Source organism: Typopeltis vanoorti, chromosome 5, assembly GCF_054136105.1.
Source record: "Typopeltis vanoorti isolate ZY-2024b chromosome 5, IOZ_Tvanoo_1.0, whole genome shotgun sequence".
NCBI lineage: Eukaryota > Metazoa > Arthropoda > Arachnida > Uropygi > Thelyphonidae > Typopeltis > Typopeltis vanoorti.
Genome location: NC_143553.1, coordinates 26072741 through 26097513, shown reverse-complemented (window position 1 = coordinate 26097513; position 24773 = coordinate 26072741). Strand labels below are relative to the sequence as shown.

Below are 24773 nucleotides of genomic sequence, written 5' to 3'. Positions count from 1 at the left end.
AAAAAGCATACACGAATAGATAGAATACGTAATCATGTGTTTTTGATTGCTGCTAGACAGTAAAGATCCATGGGCAATAAATGAGAACTAAGGCAAGTTATTTTGGCCTTTTTTCCGTAACTTTCATTTTTTACTTAAATGATTGATGCGTGTGCTAGTCTATTCAGGTATCAGAAATCTAAGAAATCCAGTTAGTGATCTTTTTAGTTCTACGTGTGTGATTATTAATTTATGATATAAAATAAATCTTGAGGTTCATATTTCTGATAAAAGTTTGAAAAAATGAAATGCATTTCTTAAATATCTCAAAAGGATGCCATTATGTATGCTAATTGAAAAAGGAATTGACTCAAAAAAATTATATTATGCGGTTAATATTAGCCTTTCATGGAGTTTTGTATAAATAATTATACGAAGCTGCACGATGGAGTCCGCTACACAAAAATGCTCTGGAAAGGGCTTTAACCACATCGAAAGCATCTGCGAGGCTCCTGAAGAAATTAGATCAAACTCCATATTCAGAAGACGCAAACGGAATCTTGTAGTTCAGAAAGCAAAAATGCTAAGTTTATTGTTTTCTTCCATAAAGATTCCATAAAAAGTGCTTTGTTACGAAACGAAGCAAAGTAGACAGCAGTTTTTTGGAGCAGCTTAGAAGTATTCATAAATGAAATCACAGTTTTAGATGAGAAAATGTGATGGAAGGAGATGTCTTAAATGATACGTTGCTGCAGAGACTTCAGATATTTCTGAGTAAAAGCTCGACTGTTTAGATTAAAATTCAACACAGTTTCAGAATATCTATTCTTAAATATTTTAAATATTTTTAAAAGCAGTTTAAAATTGTTGAATAGTATTCTGAACACACGAATCCAGAGTGTGATTCTGTACGATTGTGATTAATATAAGAATAAAAAAAAACAGAAATAAAGTAATTAAGAAATTTTGAAAACCTTCACGTATATTTACATAAACTTTATCGCTGAAATTGTATTTACGATAGAAGTGCGAGACATCATTTAAGATATCTTTCAGATCTCCAACGGCTATATGCACATAGCAAAGATATATAAACTGCATAAATGTGAAATGTATAGCACACCTTGTGAGAAATATCTATTCGTGAGCACGTGCACCCACACACATAGGCTCCATAGGACTCAAACTGCTAGACATCTGTTGGTGTGTGTGTGGTCACCATATACATACCAGAAAATATCTGTTGTTGTTGTTGTTTTGTTTGGAAGCATTCTGGAATGCTTTCCTTATAAGCGTCCTGTCCTGTCCTGGAATCTTGTACTTTATTTGATCGCGATTTCTCTCACCATTTTTCACTTCTGTTCTTCTTTAGTGTATCTTTACTAATTTGCTTACAATGGGAATTTAGCTTATTTGTAGGCTCTAAGGAAAATCATCCGTAATGAATCTCAGAATTCAACTCAGTCGACACTACCTACAAGAGCATGTCGGAAAAAATCTCATCATAGAATCCCTAAAAATTATTTCAATCTTTACTTTAGCGTCCCAAATAAATGCACGCGTATCACAAAACTCGTAGTCCGTATATTTTTGAAAATGCTGGAGAACGGAGGAAATTCTTCCGACCACAAAATCATGTAAAGGTGATATCACTTAAATCGCTGTAATAAATTATTCTTTAGACTCTGATAAAATCCAATTTCACGACTACACAAATCTGGAGATTTTTCCTACTACTGACAGGACAGAATCATCCAAAAGGACAATTTGGATGACAATCAAGAGACTTGGAAATACAAGTATGTACAATGAGCCAGATTTTTGGCAGATGATTTTGAATATCGGAGAGCGAGGTAAAAGGAAACATCTTTTTTATTTTAAACGTAGGTTGAAAGCAGGTTCAGAAACGGTAGTCGAATATACACTGCTTGGAAAGAAGTCAACAGACACCCATATAAACAAGGTGCATCGTATCATGTAACGAGTCACGAGTTTGTAGCGGTATAAATTGCAGGAGTATGATGCTCCCGAATCAGTGCAGCTGTGTCCGGTGAAATAGACGCAAGAAGGGAACTGACGAAGTTTGAAACAGGCGTTGTGATAGGATGCCATATTGCAAGCCTATTTATTCGGCAAATTGTTGACAAATTGGGCCATCCCCATGGTCAACGGTCAGTGATACCATACTGAGATGGACGCGCAGCGAATCAACTGCAAGTGCTGCCTGCAGTGGATGACTCACCACACTCACCGAACGTGGCCGTAGTGTGCTACGAAGGATAATATGTAAAAACCGCCATTCGTCGGCCGACACGTTGAATCTGGAGTTTTGTGCATTGACTGGAACACTAATCTGCACAAATAATTCAGAACCGAGGCTCCTAACATCAGTTTCCATGGTAGGACCGCAGTATGCCAGCCACACATTATCCGAACCAACATGTAGCGTCATCTTCAGTGGGACGTGGAATCTTGGATAGCTTTGTTATGGAGCGACGAATCACGCTACACCTTCTACCGAGCAGATGAACAGACGTGGGTGTGGCAGGTACCCGGTGAACGTCTCTTACCAGAGTGTGTAACCCCAACTATAAAATTCGGAGGAAGCGGTGTGATGATATGGTCCCGATATTCCCGGTTTGGCCTCGGAAGTCTGTTTATGGTGCCAAGAACACTGAACTCCAAGAGGTATCTGAACATTCTGGACAATGCAATACTTCCCACCGAGCTGACTTCTTTCAGAAAGAAATTTCATAACGGTGCTGCTGTAACTACGTGGTTTGTGGACATGAACGTTACCACACGTGACTGTTCTCTATAGAGCTCTAATCTCAATCCTATTGAACATCTGTGGGATGGACTGGAGCATCGAGTGGGGTCAAGGGACGTCCGCTCCACAACAGTTCAGGACCTCATTACATACCTGCAGGAAGAATGGCCCCAAATTCCCATTGATTGCTATCATACGCGTGTGGAAAGTATTGCCCGTAGCATTGCTGCAATCATAGCAGACAAGGGAGGTCCTACATCTTATTAAGGTGGACACCATGGCTGTTTATTCCTCACACTATGGCGTCCGTTGACTTCTTTTCAAGCAGTGTAGATCTAAAGCTCCACTACACTGTATGTAGACTTAACATGACTTAATATGTAGACTTCATAAGAAATTTCGCTGTTTGTGGATATTTTTTCCATAGCCAGAATGAAACAAATTAGCACATAACAAGTGAGAATGTCTCTCGTCATTAACAATGCGATACTAATACTTATGGGGAAACATATACCAAGAAATGTAGCTGAGTTACAGCTTAACAGGAATAGCTGTTTCTGATTTAGGAATAACCGATTTTGAACTTTTTCCCTTCTGAGAGAGAGAGAAAGAGAGGTGAAGGCAATAGAATAATTTATCGGAAAAGTACTTGACTTAATTCTATTAGCAAAAAATCAACTCAGGTACGTTATATTATTGAATGTTACTGTTTTAAAGTGTGGGTTGTTCATTTTAATATTGTAACATATATCCCCATTTGGTTTGCAAACCAAATATGACTCGTCAATGTCACCGTTCCGAGTCTACAAAGAGCAACTATTCGATACGTAATAAGTCAGAGCCTTCATCTTAGGCACTCTCTGTATATGGAATACATTCATATCCAGATAATCGTAGTCTTAATTAATACACTTTAATATAGGTGCTCCATTAAGCAGTCAGTAGCGAAGACACCTTAGGGAAAGAACTGGGTCTAATCTCGAATTGCGTCTAAAACTTGAGTTACATTTCTATTGGTTTTTCAACTCCAAGCAAGTTAGCCAATCTCATAGATGGCGAAAGGATTTTCCTCCCCAGACGAGTAATCAATTTAATATGCTATTGAGATAGGATTAACTGTCCTGTCGTAAACACAATTATATTTATATAAGTCAAGTTTCTTGTCTGCAGCAGGTCACGCAGCTGACAGACATAATGCAGCGGCCTCATAGTTTTATTTGCTTAAGTCATAAATCTAAATAATAAGAACAAATCTCTCACAGGCCACTGGTCCGCATGCGCAACGAAGGATTGCATGGAATGCAAACACCTGAATGTTTAGTCCACTGCAGAAAATAAAGGCTGTTTAAAGAAACCCAATCGACAGCTGTTTTTCTCATTACCATTTTTTTTATTATTCTGTTGTACATCATTTCGTCATCAGAGTTGACAGTCATGTTTTTTTAGTTATCTCTCTCCTTTTTAGCTATCTCCAACCACGTTATCACTGTTAGTTTTCTTCATTATTTTTGGTGCATTAATTTTTCTGCTTACACACACACACACACACACACACACACACACACACACACACACACACACACACACACACACACACACACACACACACACACACACACACACACACACACACACACACACACACACCTGCTGCTACCTCTGTTATTGTTATTATTATTCATAATGTTTTTAACTATTTAAAACATGTTCAGGTCATTAATAATTTGCCAAAGTTGGATGGCGTACTGTTTAGCAAAGAATACACGCAATGCGCCTTCATTGTTCCAGTCATCTCTGCTTCAGGAGACACGCCACGCGTTAGCAGCGACAACCGGCGAGCCACAGGTGTGAAAGCATCGCAATTTTAATTGCAAATAAGTGTACAAAGAAGGTAATAAAAACTGTAGTAATGTCTCTAAAATATAGAATTAGTTTATTAAGTATTTATGATCTAAATTCTAACACGAAAAGTGTAGAAAAATTAAAATGTCTGCTACCCTTTTATGGAGTTACGAAGACTTTTTTTTTTTTTCTATGCACTACCAACATCGTTAAGATTTATAATAATTCTTAAATTAGAAACAGCTAGCTAGAAACAAATGTATGCCGTAACATGCTTTTATTGTTCTTTTATTTATTTTTTTATGAGACTTCCACCCACGAGCGTTTGTCAACTCATCGTACAATTAGTGTCGTCGGTGGCTTAAGAGTTAGATAATCCTGAAACTTTGCTCTAAAGGTCAAACACAGTTCTTTTTTTCTTTCAAGCCGATTCAGTCTGTCAATAAACAATGTGGTTATTTCATACTAGACGATAAAAGTCGTAGACTTCCTAAAGACACTCGCAGAATTTCATGCCACAATGGGATTCGAACCCACTGCCTGTAATGCTGAAGCGCTATTCACTCGACCAAACAGTCTCGATTCTTAATATTTCCTTATTTTTGTTTATTATTATAAGACCTTTACTTGTTTTCAAAGATTTTTCCATCACCAGCTCAGCTATTGATTATATTTCTGCTATTTTATAAGACACATTCCTAACGAAAAATACACGCATACAACAGGCTGACACTACAGCGATAAAAGGTGGAATGAATTGAGGAACCAATAAAACACATGGGAATAATTTCAGCCTGATGGATAGGGAAAATAAAATATTAAGTCCATACAGTAAATATGGGAGGGTCAAATACTAGAATGGATAAAGAAAAAAAAATCTGGACTAAGTACTAGATGACCCCATTGCAGTTTGTACAATTTCCTTCTGTAGGTGCACACACACTCGATAAAATCCAGCTGTCATTTCCATCTCCAGTTTCCATTTATAGCAAGTTTCAAAGAACAGTGCAGGTGGTGCATTAAATTCTGCTTAAAATCTGGAAAAACTCCTGCCAATCTTTGGGATGCTAATATTTTCTTCTCTTTTGTGACTCCTATCAACGAAAGGTTGTAAACCTAGGGCACATCAGAATCATTGGGGGAGGGGAGGGGAGGGACAAAGACTCTATATAATATATATATTGCATTTTTTCATAATCCGGAAACCGTGCTCTAGAGACCAAACATGGAACGTTTTCAAGTCATTTACACCTCTAATAAGTAAGATCTCACATCGAGCAATGATATTCAGCTCCTACCTAAAGACAGTCATAAAAAAAACATCCCGGGATTTGAACCAGCGACCAGTTGGTTAGGAAGCGGGTACTTCAGTCACTCTACCATCCATGCAGGCAAATTATTTAGACATTTATTATTTTTTTATTTTCAGAAAACAAATTGTGTTATAGATTGATTCTTTTGGGTCAAACTATGAACCACCATTTCTTTTTAGATATTTTGCAACATCTCCTGGAAAATAATCGGCAAAACAGTCCTTCAGGCAGCACTGGTTTTTCGACTATGGTAATGCTCACTGCTTTATTTTATAGAATTTTTGGATCCAAATGGCTCGACTGTTGTTTTGCATCTTTCTGATTCCCTATATCTGTCACTCTATGACTATGAATAGTTTAAGTTTAAAATTAAACTGTTAAGCAGATTTTAGTATAATATTCGTGCTAATGAATGCAAATCAGAAAAAGAAACGCAGAAATCAAACATGGGCGTCTTTAAAGAAAAATGGATAACTTACAATTTGGGTCTTTTTAGTCGTTTATAATATACAGAGACAAAATCGTAAACGAGAGATAAACTATAGAAATGTTTACTTACAGCATACGCGTTTTCATAAAATAAACTCACGTCCCCATTTCCTACTTCTTGAGCGACAACATATTGCGATTCCGATGACAGACCAGGCGTGCGATGTCTTGGCAAAAACTGACGCTGCTTTTACTGCAATGGTTCCAATGTTGAGAAGTCATTAGACTGAGAGATGCAAAGAAACTCGGGACATGTTGCATATCGAGCTTTAAATTTGGGTAAAAGTATCACTTTTAAGGAATAAAACAGGAATTTCAAAGGAAAACGTTACTTTTCTTTGATAGTACTACTAACTTCGAACTAAGTGAAAATCCCTAAAGGAAACTATTTGCCTATTGAGAAATTCAATCCGCACTCCTTGCATCATCCACTAAGCGTATTCATTCATCTAAACTAAGAAGACCTCCGCATTTGAAAAGAGGATAAGGAAGGAGGCGGTTGTGAAAATTCACTGTCAAATAATAGTTCTCACTTTTTCTAAGCTTTGAAGAAACAGCCATTTTCGTCTAGGATTCAAATAAAAAGTAGTTTTCTCTGTTGAAGAAAGGGGCTTAAAAGTCGTCAATGCTGAACTGGCTAAGAGATAGCTAATCCGGGAACCCTACTCTGGAGAACAAACGTGTAATGACTTAACTTTATGCTTCAAGTAAGCAGATTGCGATGCCTGGCAAAGACATTCATCTGTCACCTAAAATTTTGTTACCCTGCTCTGCTTTTGGCTAGGGTTTTCTCCACATTACAACACTGAACTTTAAAGATGCGATACTTCTTAACAGGAAATGAATATAACGTTTCGTTACAGCGTGCATTTTGAAGTCTTATCCGATGCTAACCTCCTATTCAAATATCTTTGGATTCTCGACAGATATTAAACAGCAACACAGAATACCTTACGGAACTCGTTTCGGAAGTTAAGCAGATTGTTTGCTATTAATTGCAGGTACCAGTGATCACCTTGAAATTGCAGTTTTGGCATTAGATACTTCAGTTTCTACGAAGAACCGTTCCTTTCTTCCTCCTAGATAAGGTATAAATATCTTGAATGGGAAATATTACTGAACCTTCAATACTCCATACATCAATAAATTTCTTTGTAGAAGTAAAACTAAATATCAGGACAAAAATATACTGTCAAAATGGTTGCATGCAGCACATTTTACACCATCTCTGGCTGGGAAACTCAATAAAGATCTGCCAGAAATTGTGAATTATTAAATCTGTCTTCTTCTTCTGTTGCATTCGTTTCAGCTTCGTAGTTCAAAATGTAGTACCTTCACTTGGCTAAAAATGCGAATTATTATCCTTTTTTTACTTAAATGCTTTACTTATGTTAAGTTAATAACAGGAAGCCTTTCAGGAGATACATAACGAGTTCTTTAGCAGACAAGTCTACATATTTACTTATTAAGGGTTAACTTCTGAAAAGAAGAGTTAAATTACAAGACGTGTCTTCATTAACTATTATGTTTGTATTTGCATTTTATAGGCAACAATGAGCTGAAGTAATGTACAAAATCATGCAAAAGAAGGATAACAGTTTAGTACAAGTATGGAAATAGAATAATAGACTACAATATGGAAACAGTGGACAGTATTTCACATTGCAAAGCATTCGTTAACGAGTTTTTTTTCTGGTATAAAGACCTGCATCTTAATGTGTAAGTAGGATGTGCTGCAAAACTTATTAGTAATTATAACACATGCATAAACATTAATGGATATACAAGTATGAAACATAAATCGTGTTCATTCATATACTTAACAGATAAGATCAATATCTGGCACACAATGCATAACAGAATCATTCCTATTTTATTCCATGCACTACATTGACACACTGAAATAATTATTTTATTAATTAAGAGAAGAGATAAGGAGAATTAATAAAAGAGAGTCCTAGTGATTAACATTCAACACTCACACCATAATCCCACTTACTGTATACACAATGATCCCTCACAACACGTACCGTTTTTTTAATAAAAGAAACGAACCCATAGCCTTTTGACTTGAGAGTCTGCGGGTCTCGCACCACCCGACAGTCCCTGCAAGGAAGAAGAACCTTTATAAGAAATCAGGTTATGAAAGTATCAAAGAAAAGGTTTATTAGATAATATGAAAACAACATGCAGAATTTATTAAAAGAAGTTAAGATGGTTACAAAAAGATTTCAATAACAATACACATGAAATGTTAGTTTTTTAAGTATCACAACACACAGCAAAACCACATTAGTTTTTTTTTAGTTAATCTATTTCAAACATGTTAATTATGAAGACAATATGCAAGACAGTTAGTCATATCACAGAATGGTGTCGCAGAGCGCACATTCTTGCTAATTGAAAACAGTCACGAATACATACGTCACCGGGCAAGCCGTATTTACTCACGTGAACAAAATTCGATGACATATATTAGTGTTTCCACATCACAATCATATACTTACTATACCCATCCTGCTTCCTGCTGGGCATTGTTTATAAATCTGGTTATAAGCGTATTATATTTTGCCACGTGGATGAATATTTTTGTTTGTGACTCATAACGTTACTCTACATTTAATTATCATCGAACGTGTCCAGTTGTGTGCTTTTGTAATTACCATAATCACGTTAAGGTGTTTTATTCTAATGTACATTTTACAATTTCAGTCAGGCTAGAGCTATTCGATAATGTAGAGCTAAAGCACCAAATTCAGAATGAAAGGCCTGTACGGTACAACTTTCATGGTTTGTATATTTGAGTAAACAAAGTAGAGCATTTCCATGGTAACAGCGCTCCCTCTTTGGGATCCACAAATAATAACTGGTGGATTGTTAATAGGTGATAAAACTATCGTAGAGCATTCCAATAATATTATATTTTTATATAGTTTTCAACAAGAAAACAATAACCACTGTTGTGTTTTTGCATTTTCCCAAGGTCTGCATTTTTTAAAAATTTCCTTAATGGTAATACCAACTTAAAATTAAATTAATTCATGGAAATCCGTCAAAATCAGTGAACTGTCCACAATTTTGATGTACGGATCCTTTGGGCAGTTGCCCTTTTAAGGAGAAATCCATCGCAACTTTCTATTTTAAAGCAACTTCTTCTGCCATTAATTTTATTTAAACCAAAGAGTGAGTCACATTTCTCAAAATGTGAAACATCAGTGACGAAAGAGAGTGTCAAGTTCGAAAACAGTTGTTTTCTTACGTTATATTTAAGGCCGCATTTCATTAGCAACGAAAGCTTTTTCTTTTAAGAATGAGACCAAACCAGCATTCCATAAATGAAATTACCCAGAACTTTTAAAATGTTTTGAGTAATTCTTTTTATGTTTTTTTTTTGTTATGTAGGGAAATAGTTTTTGTGTAAAGTGGAAATTATAATTTTAGTGCTCTGAATTTATTTAAATCTGTGCTTTCCAGAGTTATTTCAACGTCTTGGTGCATACTTTTTAATAGTCACTTTGAATAAAAAGTACATTCAATTATTCTTCCTCATCCTAATCACTGAAATCGCAAATTAGTGATTTTATTTATTTGCACGCTCTTTGAATATAATTATATAAATTCATAGCCGGTGCATAATAAATAGAAAGATAACTTGACGACTGGTGCTATTACGATTTTTAGAAGGAGATAGCGCGAAATAATAACAATCCTCTTTTGTGTTGCTACAAGACAAGGCGCAAATAACCACTAATATTAGAAATGGTTATTTATAAATATGTTTGAACTCTATTCAAAGGTCTATTGCAATTATCGAGTCCGGAGGAGAGCTGAATTTGCCAGATCCCTACATTTCAGTATGGACCGAGCGTATCACATTAACTACAAATGACATTAATTTTAAGACAGCCTTTATATAATTGACACAGAATTTTTCTTCTGAGCAAGTCCAGTCACTCAAAACCAATCCTTCAGTAATATTTTACAAGCATATGAAACTTTTTTTTAAAAATTAACAGATATGCATTTCAGACTTCTCCCTAATACTGTTCTTAACCAGAACAGCCGCATTTTGATATGCAGCTTATTTTACTGTTCAAATAAAATATCTAATAGTATCTTTGCACATAAACCAAGCTTGACAAGTAAAATATCTTTTTATGTGAAATAAACAATATAAAAATATTTGTGGAATAATTTAAATTGAATTTTTAATTGTTATATTTTATCATTTTTAAAAATTTTATGTACATTCTACTCAGACGGGAAGCATTAATTCTCAATTGCCTTCCTTGTAGGGTTGTTTTAATTGAACTTCTGCTAGTAATCATGAGCCATGCGAACTATCACAGTAGCTATGAATATTTACCAATTCCTGTGCAGTGTAAGCCCAAAAAATATTTATTTATTGGAATTAGTAAGCTTAATCAGTAAAAAGCATGAGTTTCAGTTGTCCATTCACAAATCATGTGCGTAAATTGAATTTAAGTTCGCACAACTTATTTTTTTCACAAAGGCTGTGTGTAATATAACACCTGTGATATTTCCCTGCACAAAAACCTGTTTTAAGTAAAAGTGTGAAGGCTTTTATTAGTCGGTAAGATACTACCATGAAAAAGGAACGCGAGAGCATAAGAATATGACACGGCTTTGCATTACATGAGTTAAGAAAATTTTAATAACAAACACATTTTCTTTTCATCAATGCTCATTCTTTATGAAGATGAAAAGAAAAATCCATTTCCAACAATACAGGTGCAGTTGAATGAACAAAAAAAGGCAGCGCTGTGATGCTTAGAAGATAGTCTTACTGACATTAAAATAACGCTGAGCTAAGTAGCTTCCAATCATATATTTACCAGCAAGTCAAGCGTCAGTTTCAGCAGCCAAGTGCAATGAGCAAACTCGACAAATTGCACTTGTTGATCACAACTGCGCCGCTGTTTCGATTAAGATAGGCAGTTTGCAACTATATCACCTCCGGTTTTATGCCCCCACCCCACCCCAATATGATAAGTCTGCACGCAATGATTTTCTCCTGGCCTGATTGATCCAATAATGCAATCTACTGCCTTGTAAACACCTCGACAAGACCGATTCCTGAATTAGCCGATGACGTCATATATCACCGTATGTATCGTGCAGCAGCGGGTTGGAACAATGACACGTTGTTGGTCCACGGAATAAAGCTGATCTACATCAGAATAATAAGCAACATCTGACTCACCCTGCACGTGGTCTGAGCAATGCATTGATTATGTATGATATTCTGAAGAAAATCGATGATACAATTCGTTTAAAACTAATTCCATGGTGGAAGTTTAATGGAGTCAACACTATTTCAAATATAGGAATCAATAAACAAATTAATAACCAATAAATAATCAATTTACTATTTTAAATAATTTATAAATTTTTTCTCTGCTACGGAAACATCGTTAACAAAAATTAATCTATCAATTAAAAACAGAGACGATTGTCAAGCCTAATATTCCAACGGGCGCCCTCTGTGGGCAGCTTCAAATAGCAGGTCCGTTCGTTTATAAGTATTAAAATTATAGGTATAATAGGTATATATTATACCTATTATACCTATAATTAACTAGAAGGTTGATGAAAGTACACTTTAATTTTGTAGCAACAATCAGAAGGATATCACTTCTGATTGTTGACGAAATTTAGAATATTAACATGGCAGAGCACAAACATGAGAAGTAGAATAAATACTTTTTTTTTGTCGTTATTTTCTTTCTTTTTTTAGCTCGAGTGTTATAGTTAACTTTCCCTCTCTTATAGAAAGGATTTGTTTGTGCTTCTTTTTAATTACACAAGTTGTTTTACAAATCTCTTATTAAGATAAATAACTGAAATTGGAAATATTAGAATAATGTGAGGATGTGCCTGAAAAAGAAACACTCAGAATATCCGAGGAAGTTTAACGATTTATTTCCATCAAAATGGAGTGTATGCCAGTGAGTGCTTTTGCATTCCGTTCTGAAGAACAGATTCAGACTAGTCGAAAATTAGACTGCCGAATTCGGTTTATGAAAAGGAATGACAACCAAAAAACCTCCAATTACTTCGTAATTAAATGAGGCTGTTTGACTAAAATGCAGCGCGTATTGTCTTTGCCTAAAACTGTTGGCTAAGACTTCGGTTAGATCTATGTTTGCTCTTATAGATATCTGGGAATCTTAATACAAAATCCTTAATTAGAATCTGCAATACATGTTTAATAAACTTTCTGATTAGAATTCCCAGAATGTTCATCGCGCCATTTATTATTAAATGACATCCAAACTGTGACCTGCTGCTGAGAAAACACGTCCTGACGGCAAACAAGATATTTCTGGCGTGTAGGACTTCCCCAATGTATCGCCGACTTTCGGTAGGCGATTAAACAGGTTTCACTGTTACTCGTCGTTGCCTAACAGGTTGTTTATTTATTTACTAGCGCCCTCTGCTGGGAATACGACGTCTCTGTAGTCTTACCGAGAGTAAGGTCACTCTATGGATAATGAAATGATGATGTGTCAGACTAGAGGTGAGTTGCGCAATTTTAATAAGTTATGCAGCGCAATGTTTGCATTTTTCTGAATTACTAAACCCATGCGGACTGGGGGGGGGGGACGTATCTCTCGGTGCTTGTGCTAATACAGTAATTCTTAATGCTTGTTTGTTTGGCCACTTCCTTCGTTACTTCAAACGAGACACAGAAAATGCATTCTCCTTCTTAACTGTATTTAGTTATTGGTACATATAAATTATTAAACAAACAGCACTCTATTCGGGTTCTGCCTATGATAGTTCGCTTCTAGCTAAGAGACGCCAATTCACAAGTATGAATTTTGTTTCTGAGGCATTTTAATAATGTAGAAGGCAATGCCTTTCTGTTGAATGATCGCCATCATTATTTATGAGTAGCTTTTCAGGTTGAAAGTAATTAAACAATTCCAACAATTTCGGTCGAAGAATGTTTTATTTCTCGATGCCCGTAGCGAAGATCATCATCCATTTGGTGTCATGGCTGTTGCTGTACTTCCATAATGCGAATTCTATGAAACTCCCGAATGTAGCCGTTTCCCTTGCATTACTGCCTGGTCAGTGAACGGTAAAGCAAACATGCCTATCTTGGCAGAGATGATTTTATCAGTAGCAATTCGTTGTAGCCACGATTACAGGGGCAATGACGATAGAACGCTTTGAATGAGCGCTGTTGCCCCAATTTAGCGCCGTAAAAATGCGGTAATTCAACCCAAGAACGAGCGTCCATTAAAGAAAAGTTACATCCATAACTCTGGATAACTGTCACGAATTTAATGCCAAATAATTAAAGTATCTGGAATCGCTTCATCCCCTTTTAATGTACGAAGAACAATGAAAGGACGCCACTTCTGATAACTCCCTTTATTGCAAAGAAGTCTCGCGTATACAATTTTCTGTTTCACACACTCAGATATTGAAGGCCATAACAGCTGCCATAAAACTTACTGCTTCACTAATTTAAAAGAGAATGCAAAATTCCATTAAAATCCAGGCCACAACTTGACATTAAAACCCAGGCACAGAGTGATTATCTACCCAATTTTCCTTTCCGATTAGAATCCTTCTCAAAGGGGGGAATTTAATTATAGCCAGAGTTCTTGGAGAGGACGAGAGAACCCATCAAGAAGATATGGAGAAATGCAAAATATACCCAGGACACTAAGCGGAAACCTCGTACGGGAGAAGCTCACTTACATCAGCACAATAATATCATACTCTGATCATAATTCTTCATTTCGTCTAAATGATGGTCGCCTGTCATCGGTCTTCCGAACGTCAATCAGCCTCTTGGAGAGTTCACAACAAAGCTTCCAGAAATGTAATAGGAACATGGAGAAAAATCGAATATGCAAATATAACTTAACGAGCTTGTTGTTAATTTGCCTGAAAGGTTTTTCATGTATTATAGGATGGCATAAGTACATCTCGTATGCAGACAAGTTTTTCACGTTTTTCGTTGCTCCGTTCAACTTTCTTGAGAATGGCAAAACCCAGCAAGAGGCAGCAGAAAAAAAAAACCGAGCTTTTTAAATAGATAGGAAATAATCGTAAACTGCTTTAATGGCTGGCCAGAACCCTCAGTGTCTCTGATGGACGAACACTGTACAAGGGTTATCTCGTTAAAAGTTAGGAATAGCTACCAATGTAATTACATTATTTTTACCGAGTTTCGTTAACATCTCTGAGAACATGGCATCAAGAACAAAAGATTTGCTGCGGACTATTTGTTTTGCTTTTTCTGCTGCTTTTACGTGGGTTTTTAAGGAGACCGGGATGCTGCAATTTTTTCCCCTTGATTCAGCAGGGTATGCATATCAATATGCAAAATATTCTCAATTTAACTCCAGGACGCGTAGGCGTTCTAAAGACGCACTTTCGGTTATACGTAAAAGAAATCCCACTCGATAAAGTGGGATTAATGCGTGATTGCCTAAGTTAAAATAATCAAACATAATTAGACTGCAGGGAAGAAGGTTGGGTGAACTTTATTTGCACGTCTTTTTGTAAAATATATTAAATGAGTTTAATTTTGTGCTCCATAAAATAGCATTCTCTTATTTTGATCATGCTGTGAATACTGCGATGTGAATATACCATTCCATTTATTTACACATAGGGACGAAAATGTCAGAAATTCAAAATATGTATGTTTTCTACTATTTTGTATATTTCTGGATCACAGAGGTTTAGATGGTAACTGGATTAATCGCCTGTGTGAGCTTACTGAAGGCCCAAGTTCCTTCCAAAACTACTGGGTTTGGTCGAGTGAGCTAGCGTATCCGCTCTTCAACTGGCTGTAGCTTCGAATCCCACCATTGGTGTGCATGTTTGTGAACATCTTTAGGTGGAAGATGAATTGCATCGTCCGATGCGATATCCCTACCCTTCTTATTGGAGACCTGAAGTGGGTTAAAAAGTTCAATTTTTATTCACCAGGGTAGGATTTTCCAGGTTATGTAAAAAAAATATCTTTAAAACTGTATAAAAATGAAAAAAAGTAAAAAAAAAACTTTCCTTACTAATCACTGTAAGTATCAAACCTTTTAATGGCGGATTCCACATGAAACACTCCACGGATCAAATGAAGTTTTTCATATTGCAAGCCAGCGTCGAACAGCTAACCGTCTGGAATGTACTACTCTATCTGAAAGGTGTTCTGTTGAATATAGTGGGCTACCTGCCATCAGGTTGTATTTGAATATTTAATATAATTATTAAATTGACAGCTTGAAGGTGGAACAATTAAGAACATTTTTTTTAAAGATTGAATTTTGGCTGTTATGGAGATTAGAGGATTAGATTATGGAGATAATTGAAGTTAGCTACTATTCTTAACACCGTCTTCGCGGAATTTCAAAATAGAGAAACTGCTCGGTAAAAAACACTCGGAAGAAGTCTAATACCTTTTATCATAATTTCCTAACATGATTTAATTAGTTGTATTAAGTATCAGAAAGGTAAAAGCGACTAGTTATAATGAAACGAAGATGAAAATAAACAAAAAAGCTATTTAATCAGTGAGCTTTGCATTTCTGACATTAATGGAGCTAACAGATGATTTACGAAAAAAATCCTAAATGGCTCTGTGACCAAACTGATTCGCGTGTACTTTTTTAACTCAGATATCATTTCAGTTACAGATCTAATTATCCTTTAAAAAAAGACAAAGCTCTTGGATTCCATTTTCTACACAAGTGCATCGGTCACCTGTCCCAACTATATTAGTAAAAATATTCCCTCCGTCACAAATATGTGAAGTATACTATCAAACAAATCCTGAAATCCATGTTAAAATTTTAATCGTCTCGAAAACGCCTACATTACACTACAAGAAGACTGTTTTTAACATACGTTAAGATAAAAAACGGTACTGGCATTTTATTAATCAATTGCAATGATAAAAATAATCATTAATAAAAGGACATAGTTCGAATAAAATAATCTGGACATTATTTAATATAAACAAACGATTAAGCAAGCCGTTTATATACATTAAGTGGTTTGCTTATGGATCATTCATTAGGCTTTATCCTAACATGTTTTTACCATTATGTTTGAAAATTTTCATCACGAGCTAGTTCCACAGACAATTCATTATATGCTAGTGTTCAGTATCCTATAAAGCAGCATAATATCATGCTCTAAGGCAGTTAGATCTTATTTAAGAGAAAAAGCTACATAAATGATCGTTTTTGTAGTCTTTAAGTTCATTCTCGGAAAAACATCCCAAACCCCCTTAAACTGACGGAAAGAGAACGAACTCTGAGCAAAAGATTTTCATTTACTCGAAGTAACTGAGCAACAATCCAATTTGCGAGCAAGCGTATAAGAATATTGCGATATACAATAAATCAATAGCATTAGGAAAATGTGTTTCTAAACTCCATTTAAAGAAGTGGAGATATATGCTTACAGTTAGGCGAAGGGGTCATACTAAATGGGAATCTTAATATCGAACACTTCTGTGGTGCAGAGAAACTAGACCTGTTTAGTAAAGTGGCGCTATCTAGTGAGGTAAAGTGATAATATCGAAAGAGCGATTCACAAAGATGGATCAATTAATTATGGTTCTTGTACCTTCTTACAGTGTTTATTAATAACGTCACAAGATTATGGGAAGCCGTTCAGTGAACATCACTAGAAATATGTGCGCGTGCAGTCTTCGTAAAAGAGTAATGACATTACTTATCGCCACAGGTTTCACATTGATCGTGAAATATACTTTGTTTACGCATTCTTATTCAGGGTTCAAGAAAGTTTTCCTGTTAGTATTTATAAAGCATTTCCATCCAACAAAGTAGATTTAGAAATCTACGCTAATACCGTGTTTGTATATAATTTATCTGACAGAAGCGAGTTCATTGGGCATTAAACATAGGAAAACCGCGATAGGGAATATGCCTTCCAAATTTTATTATTATTTTTTTTTTTCAGATTTAAATCAATACAGATATTTTGGATTGTGCGTTAGCTTTAAATATTTTTTTTTTTTTGGAACGAACTGAAAATCCCAAGTGCACCCCTGCAAGTCGTCTGTGATTAGAACAAGCAAATTACTCATGCTTGCATAGTTTCATTTGGATGGGGGAGATCTTCTTGTATTATGAAGTGATTGATTGCTCAGAGGCGCATTTCCTGTCTGCTTGGGCAATTTAATTCCTATTTCTATTGCTAAGAATAGAATAGAAGAATTTCTTTTAAGGTTAAATGAATTGCTGTTGAACACAGTAGACGAGAAGCAGTGACAAAAACATCCAGCCAGTAAGAGCACATTGTGCATTTACTTGCTTAGACTTTTTTCTTTCTTTCTCTCTTCTAACAATAACAAGAAGACACTCGCACGAAGTTGGGACTTTCTTTCAGCCGAAATGAAAATCGAAACTTATCGATAACTTGCTTAGTCTTATCACGTGCTACTGTATCTACCCACCGAGAGGTATAATCAATAAACAGCCTTCATTTTCATCGAAGTGTGAATTAATAATAAAAGCCCACCGCAGGCTTCAGGAGAAGAGAAAATTGTCAGAAACTTCAGAAGTGAATTTTGAATGAGATGGAAGAAATGAAGAACGTCGAATCAAGGTAGGAGAAGACGAAGATGAAAAAGAAGATGAATAAGGCGGAGTCGATTTAAGTTTCTCTAGTATAGTATCTATCCTAGAAAGGTAGAACTCAGTTAAAAAAAAACAGAAACGGTCATTGTGGAATCCATTCATTGCAATGTGCTGTGATTAAGCAGAAATTCCTCCCAGAAACAAATACTAAACTTGATTCAGCATTTTATGTCCATTCAGAGGCATGAATTAAAGCCTGGAATACAACACAAATCACGTAACTTGCGTACGTTAAGATGAAATCTGAACTGTTCATTGCGCTGAACAGTGAACTGCACACTTCACTGTTCATCTCAACAGCCACAATTACTAAGCTGCTTACGACATTTCTTGTCAGAAAGAAATCTCCTAGTTATTCGGTATTCAGCAAGAACAAGATTTTATCCTTTAGGGATGCATTTCGTAACGATGTGCAAACGTCTGTTAGTTTCTTTTTTTTTTTTTTTTTTTTGCGTTATCATTTGTTTTTGTCTGAAAGCAAAAGCGTATAACAATCCGCTGTGGTAGATTTAATGAACTTACTATTTTCGGGTCGTTATTACAATTTGCCGAATCACCCAATTTACAATTAAATCGGATATTTTAGCTGCAGAAGGAAATTATAAATCATAAAGTGGCTTATAGCCAAAACCGACTTATGTTTAATTTCAGTTACTTGCGATATAAAAATGCTACTTGATTGTTTGCCGATTTAATTGATCAAAATACTAGGAGTTGAATCGAACTGAATCGAATGTTTGAATCCCACACAAAACCTAATGTGTCTGATTAGGGTTAACGCTGCTATTATTATTATTATTATTATTATTATTATTATTATTATTATTATTATTATGTGTATGTGTTATAAGAAGGTTGTTAGGGATGTTTGCAAGCGAATGATGATGCATGATGAGTTTCTGGGATTAATCCCATACTTGTTTAAATTATCTCACAGGGCGAATAGATATAAATAAAATAAACCAGCAAACATCAAGCTTCTCGCAATGACAAGTTCATCCACAGAGTGAGCATGTGATATTGAGAAAGTTTTTAAGTTAATTTTATTCTGATTAACATACTGACGAACTTTTATTAGAATTATAGCCGCATGAATATCCCGATAACTATACAAACGCTGTTTGTAAATCTCCCAATGCCTTTGAATGATGGGTAGCAACATTCCATCACTCTCTCTCTCTCTCTCTCTCTCTCTCTCTCTCTCTCACACACACACACACACACACACACACACACACACACACACACACACACACACACACACACACACACACACACACACACACACACACACACACACATCCGGAAAGAGACATGCGTTATATTTAATCACTTCTGATTAAGAATGGACGCCTCACCAAGAAGTACGGAGAAGAAGAACGCGTGGTTCAAAGTTCTCTTCCCGTGCCTTTAACTAAGCGCGTCCTTTAAATGCCTTAGTTAAGTGAGAAGCAGGTACTTAGTAATTTGTTAAATCAAGTGTGCTGGTAAAACTGAGAGAAAGAACAAGTTCCATTCTGTCTTAACCACAGCCTCGTGAACGAAACCAAACTATGCCGCCCGCCCTATGACCTTGGAATGACCGAACCTGCTGCAACTGACGCTTGGGACTTACGCGAACTATTGATTGCGCCTCTTCCACAGCATCACACTGTTAAGTGGGCGTTTTTTCCCTATCGTGCCGCCTGCTACTTCAAGGGTTACTCTCGGGGTTAACCTTCCGCTCCTTTCTGTCGCCGCTGAAATAGAAGGCCTTGCTTACCTCCGGGTAAGAACGCCGGTGGTGTTCACCGCCGTGTGCAGCAGACCGTTAGAAAAACTCCATTATCGTAAGGATTTAGACCTTTAAAGGAAGGGGTTATGGGATTATGATGGAATTATGAGACAGGGGATGTTAATGTTCACCTTCCATACAATAATGACACGCGGAAATTTTCTATTAAGTCACGTTTGCGCTCGGAAAAAAAAAAGAAAGGAAGAAAGAATACATAATTTGAATAAACGACTTTCCCCCCCCCCCCCCTCCTTGGTGCACCTTGTGGACTTGGAGGACACGTGAAGAAACCAATAAGGAATGAAGATGAGCTATAGTCTGGAGGGTTTTTTCTTTCTTTTTTTTGCGCATTTAAGAATTAATCTAGTTGGTGGATAAAATCGAGTGAATTCTTCTGTCCTTTTTTTTCTGTCCTGTTCGGATTCTAAAGCCGAGTTTAGTAAAGCCACATGCGACAAACAACCTGTTTGTTTCATTCAACACTCTTCGCACTTCCACTTTCTTGTAAGAAAAATACAACGCCACTATTCCTCAGCGGCAAGCATGCTGAAAAAGTAATCCTAAATACCCATTGAATATTCAGTTCCCTGTTACTGTACATTCAGTATTTGCCTAAATAGTGAAGTTTAATGTTGATTTAAATTTGTTGTTTTGTTTACTAACACGGTGTGATAGTTAAGGCGACGAATTGAACTTTTGAATGCTTGCGTTTCCTGAAGAGGCTGTTTTGCGGAGGAAAAATATTACAGTGCAACATCGGTATATAAAGTGTTTCCATATTAATATCAGTTGTACAATTTTTTTCTTAAAAATGCTAATTTTTCGACACTTCATCAGTTGAAGGAACGATTATGCCGCTTTAGATAGTTCAGCATCTTCTTATTAATTTCTTAAACGAACTGCTCATTATTCTGATTCCAATAGCTTCCTCAACATGCAGGCAGTTGCATCATTTGTCTTGTAAAATTCTCGTGATCCGAGAAGTGAAGTGTCACTTACTAAACAGATGTCAATGCTAGGAAGAAGTTGGTCTATAAAGCATAAACTACGAATTGGCATCTGACTGTTTATATTTTAGTTAAAATAAATTAATATGTGAAGAAAAGTCATCCCATAAGAGAAGCAAATTATTTTATATATATTGTGCAGTCAGCTGCTTTATATAAAAAATAAAATATGAAAGAAAGCAAATATCAGTCTATAGGTTGCAGAGACTGTCAGGATGAGTGTTTAGCAGAGCGAAAAAAAATTACCTAAGAGATGCCATTAATGATTATTCCTGTTTTAGCCTGGAGATCTATTGTGAGAAGCGGTGGCTAACGGCTCTGTAATAATTAGCATAATAACACAGCTGCTTTCCGACAAAGAGAACAACAAAACCAGAGTAAGATAATTTGACTATCAGATAATAGAGGGCGAGAGAGGATGAAATTATCGCTGATAGATAAATGAGCATGAAAGGATGGTATTATAACACGAATTGGTGACCCTGCCTGCCATTAGAACGGTGATTAAGCTGGAAGCAAGCACTAAACCCCGAACTGTTTAAATTTAATGGTAGGCCATCGAGCACTCAAAGTAACTATTCAACCATTGTGGCGCACAAGACCCCGTAAAAAAACGGAGCACGCCCGGGCTTCTTGAATGTCGCGCTGTTAGGTGATCAGTGTGACAATACCTTCTCATTAGAGCATCCATCCGACTGTATGCAAAGCAGCTTTTGAAAAGGATGTGTTGTCGGCAACCATTCAGATTTCTAAGCAACTATTCTCTATGCTTCAATTGTGAGGGGCATATCTCTGGGAGAAATGAACCAGCACTTCCTCCCTCGCGCCATTTGGAGGGCTGCATGGGTATGACAAGCTACGGAGCTAGGGAGAGCTCCGTGATGGATGGCCTGGCCCTGCAGAGAGGTGCAGCCAACATTCACAGCGATACATCTCCCTTCATCAGCTGACTCCGCAAGCTATTGGAATGCTTGAAAAATCTCCCGGACACGCCGAACATTTTGGTGTACAATGAATTTTAAGTCATTTCTTGTGAGAGGAAAGTCTGCGTATTTCTTTTTCGCGAGGCCCCGTCTTTTGCATGTATCCCATTCTAGAGATATTTTTATGGCGCCCCAAACATTGGAGCTGTATACAAATAGCATCCGTCTGACATAGATCGGCCGCTACGTTTTCTCCGCTTCATTCTTCCTTTCTGTACTTTTCTTTCTCGTCCCTCTTTTTTATGTTTATTCGTTCTTTCCTTCTCTACGTTCAGCTACGGTCCCAAGCGTTTAGTCCACAACTAATTCTGACAGTTCGCAGCTGCGCTGCATATTAGAAAAAGGAACGTTTTTATTATTTGAATGAAGAATGAAAATATTAAAGAGGTTCCATCATTTTCTTATTTCTTCCTTCAGTTCCAAGTAATTGTTGAAGTTTTAAGAGTCTATTTGCCGTGCAGGAGCGTGCATTCTCGGCCTGTTAAGTGAGGGACATTCGTCTTCATAGAGACGGGTAGATATGATTTTAAGTGTGGGTCTTTCAGCAGCTTGGAATAAGTTGATCGCAGAATTCATCCCATTATCCCCGAAAGTATTTAGTAGCGTTCGTTAGAGAGCCAGCCTGGCGATTTTTAATGGCAGACGTTCTGGATGGCGTTCGTTCTGGGAGAAGAACATTTATTCTAAGTGGTCTTCAGTGAAGTGCAATTGAGAACAATGACGCTTTCTTCAAACTTTCGGGGTGACAGAAAAAGTTGGGAGTAAGAGGCTACACTAAGTGGAAAACATAAGGCTAGCAAAAACATTCGGCTTGGCATGGCATTCCCCCTTTCCTTTTTAATTTACCGTTGCCTACCTTATGGGTAATGTGTAATTATTTAGGGAGGGCGCGTGGCACATGCATTAATGGTGCCTCGTGGAGGAACTTGAAAAGGGATTTCTTTCGTATGTTCTCTGATCACCTCGGAAAGTTTACTTTGAAATGCGAAGTCACAAATAACTCAGCGCGCCCTGATGTAGTTTTTATCTTTTGTTCCAAAAGTAAGCATTCCAATTCGGGATTCAATCCTTTCTCCCTGACGTCCACATGGTAATGCAACCCCTCTGTGGCCAAATATCATCCCATTATCCTGAGAACACAGTGCAAAGAAAGATTTCTGTTTTTGAAAGGAATTTAAGAATGAGATTGTCTTGAGTGACGAAGGTTAGTTCTTCAAATGGATAATACTTGTAAGAGAGCTAGATGATAGCTTTATAAGTGTTGAAAAAGAATTCACTTTTGCCATTTCTTTTATAGAATTGTAGTCAGTGAACGGTCATGTACTTATCTTACTGCTAGTTTGACATGAATTAATTAGCAATATGCACTTCACCAACTATCAATATTCGACAGTAAAACCTAGCTATAAATGATATAGAAAGAAACAAAAAAGTATGATAAAATTATGATTTTACTAATTCTTTGATTATTAACTGCTACTCCAGATAACTAGGAGATAGAATATAATGTCTGTTAGTCACATTAGTTCTCCAGCCAACGTATCTGTTTTGCAGGGATTCTGGGAAGAAAAGTCTATTATTGTCCCTATTACTAAAAGTCATAGTTAAGGAAACTGTTCAATTAGTACCAACTTCTCTCTCTCTCTCTCTCTCTCACACACACACACACGTACACACGCGCACGCACGCACGCAGCCACGTACACACACTCACACACATTTTAAGGGGAACATTCCGCCTCCCCCCTCCAGTAGATATATGACTTGCATATTCTAGTTAAAGATAACATTACTACTTCTCATATTATTCTTTTTTTTTTCTCTTTTTTTGTCCACTTTTTTTTTTCGCAATGAGCGAGTGCAGCATACGAAATTGTGTAGACAGTGGTTTCCAAGAGTTCAAGATCTCATACTGTTCCTATCCATATTCATTCGTTCTGACTAGGTGACCGCGCCCTTCATTCTAGTTATGAACGTGTTCCTATTTATTCTGGTGCACGGTACGCCACTGAATGGGGTGCGTATTATTCTAAATGTTCATAATTCAGACTCGGCCGCCGAGTGTTGCTCCCTAATCTTTATTCATTGCTCCTGTTGTACACTGGGCAGGCATACATTATGCAGCTACTGTGGCAGAGGATTTCAACTGGCAATAATTTTCACATGCGTTGCACCTTAGTTTAGGTGTTATAGCGGTTAAATTACAGAGCCAGAGTTCAGTTATGATGCATGGGAAATGTGTAGCACTTTAATAAATCCGCTGGGAAGACAAAGTACAAGTGATATGTGTGATGTACAAACGAATTACGGAAAAGGAGACAAAAGTTTAAGCCGAGATCTTGCAGTAGTTTTATTGGGTTGATTGATAGTAAATGCGACAAAAAAAAAATAGATGATCATATAATGCGAATTTTTATGTGAATATACCATAAATGGGATAAGGATTTTTTCTGTTTACTTAGTAATTATGTATATATGTTTGCCTAATCCTGATCCAGAGACCTCAGGTCAGACCTTACGTCAAGCCTCCAATAAGCGGGGTAGGTTCCCACACGGACACTGAAATTCATCTCCTACCTAAAGGCAATCACAACATCCACGCTCACGGCGCGATTCGAATTCGCATCCTGTTGGCTGAAAAGGATTACACTAACCACTCACACTCAGCCAACCACACTGGAAATTTTATTTTGATATATGATACTTTTTGTCTGCCCAGTTAGCCTAGTGGCTGTGTGCTTCGCAAGCATATGCCTGGAGAAGAAGTGTCCTAGGTTCGATTCCCATTGGTGACGTGAGGAGCTGAAGGATCTTCCTCAGCCATAGTCAAGTTAGCCGGTCTTGGGCGAGACAGTAGGGTTTTTCCCCAGTTTATCCTGGGGTTTTTCATCCCGCAAGGCAGGCAAACCGGCTTTGAGAACTGAACACTACAAGACATAGGATACACCGGGGCGTAGGGC

The 24773-nt window shown here is 36.8% G+C and overlaps 1 protein-coding gene across 4 annotated transcripts in view; it reads right to left on the bottom strand.

The window, feature by feature from the left end:
- The window catches only part of LOC150106269 (cytotoxic granule associated RNA binding protein TIA1-like), a 665834-nt gene that overhangs the window by 105761 nt on the left and 535300 nt on the right, over positions 1 to 24773 (bottom strand). For all 4 annotated transcript variants that reach the window (XM_090392287.1, XM_090392288.1, XM_090392289.1 and 1 more), the window contains one exon: positions 8424 to 8499. In XM_090392287.1, coding sequence (XP_090248413.1) covers positions 8424 to 8499 — 76 coding nt within the window. The remainder of the gene's footprint in view (positions 1 to 8423; positions 8500 to 24773) is intronic.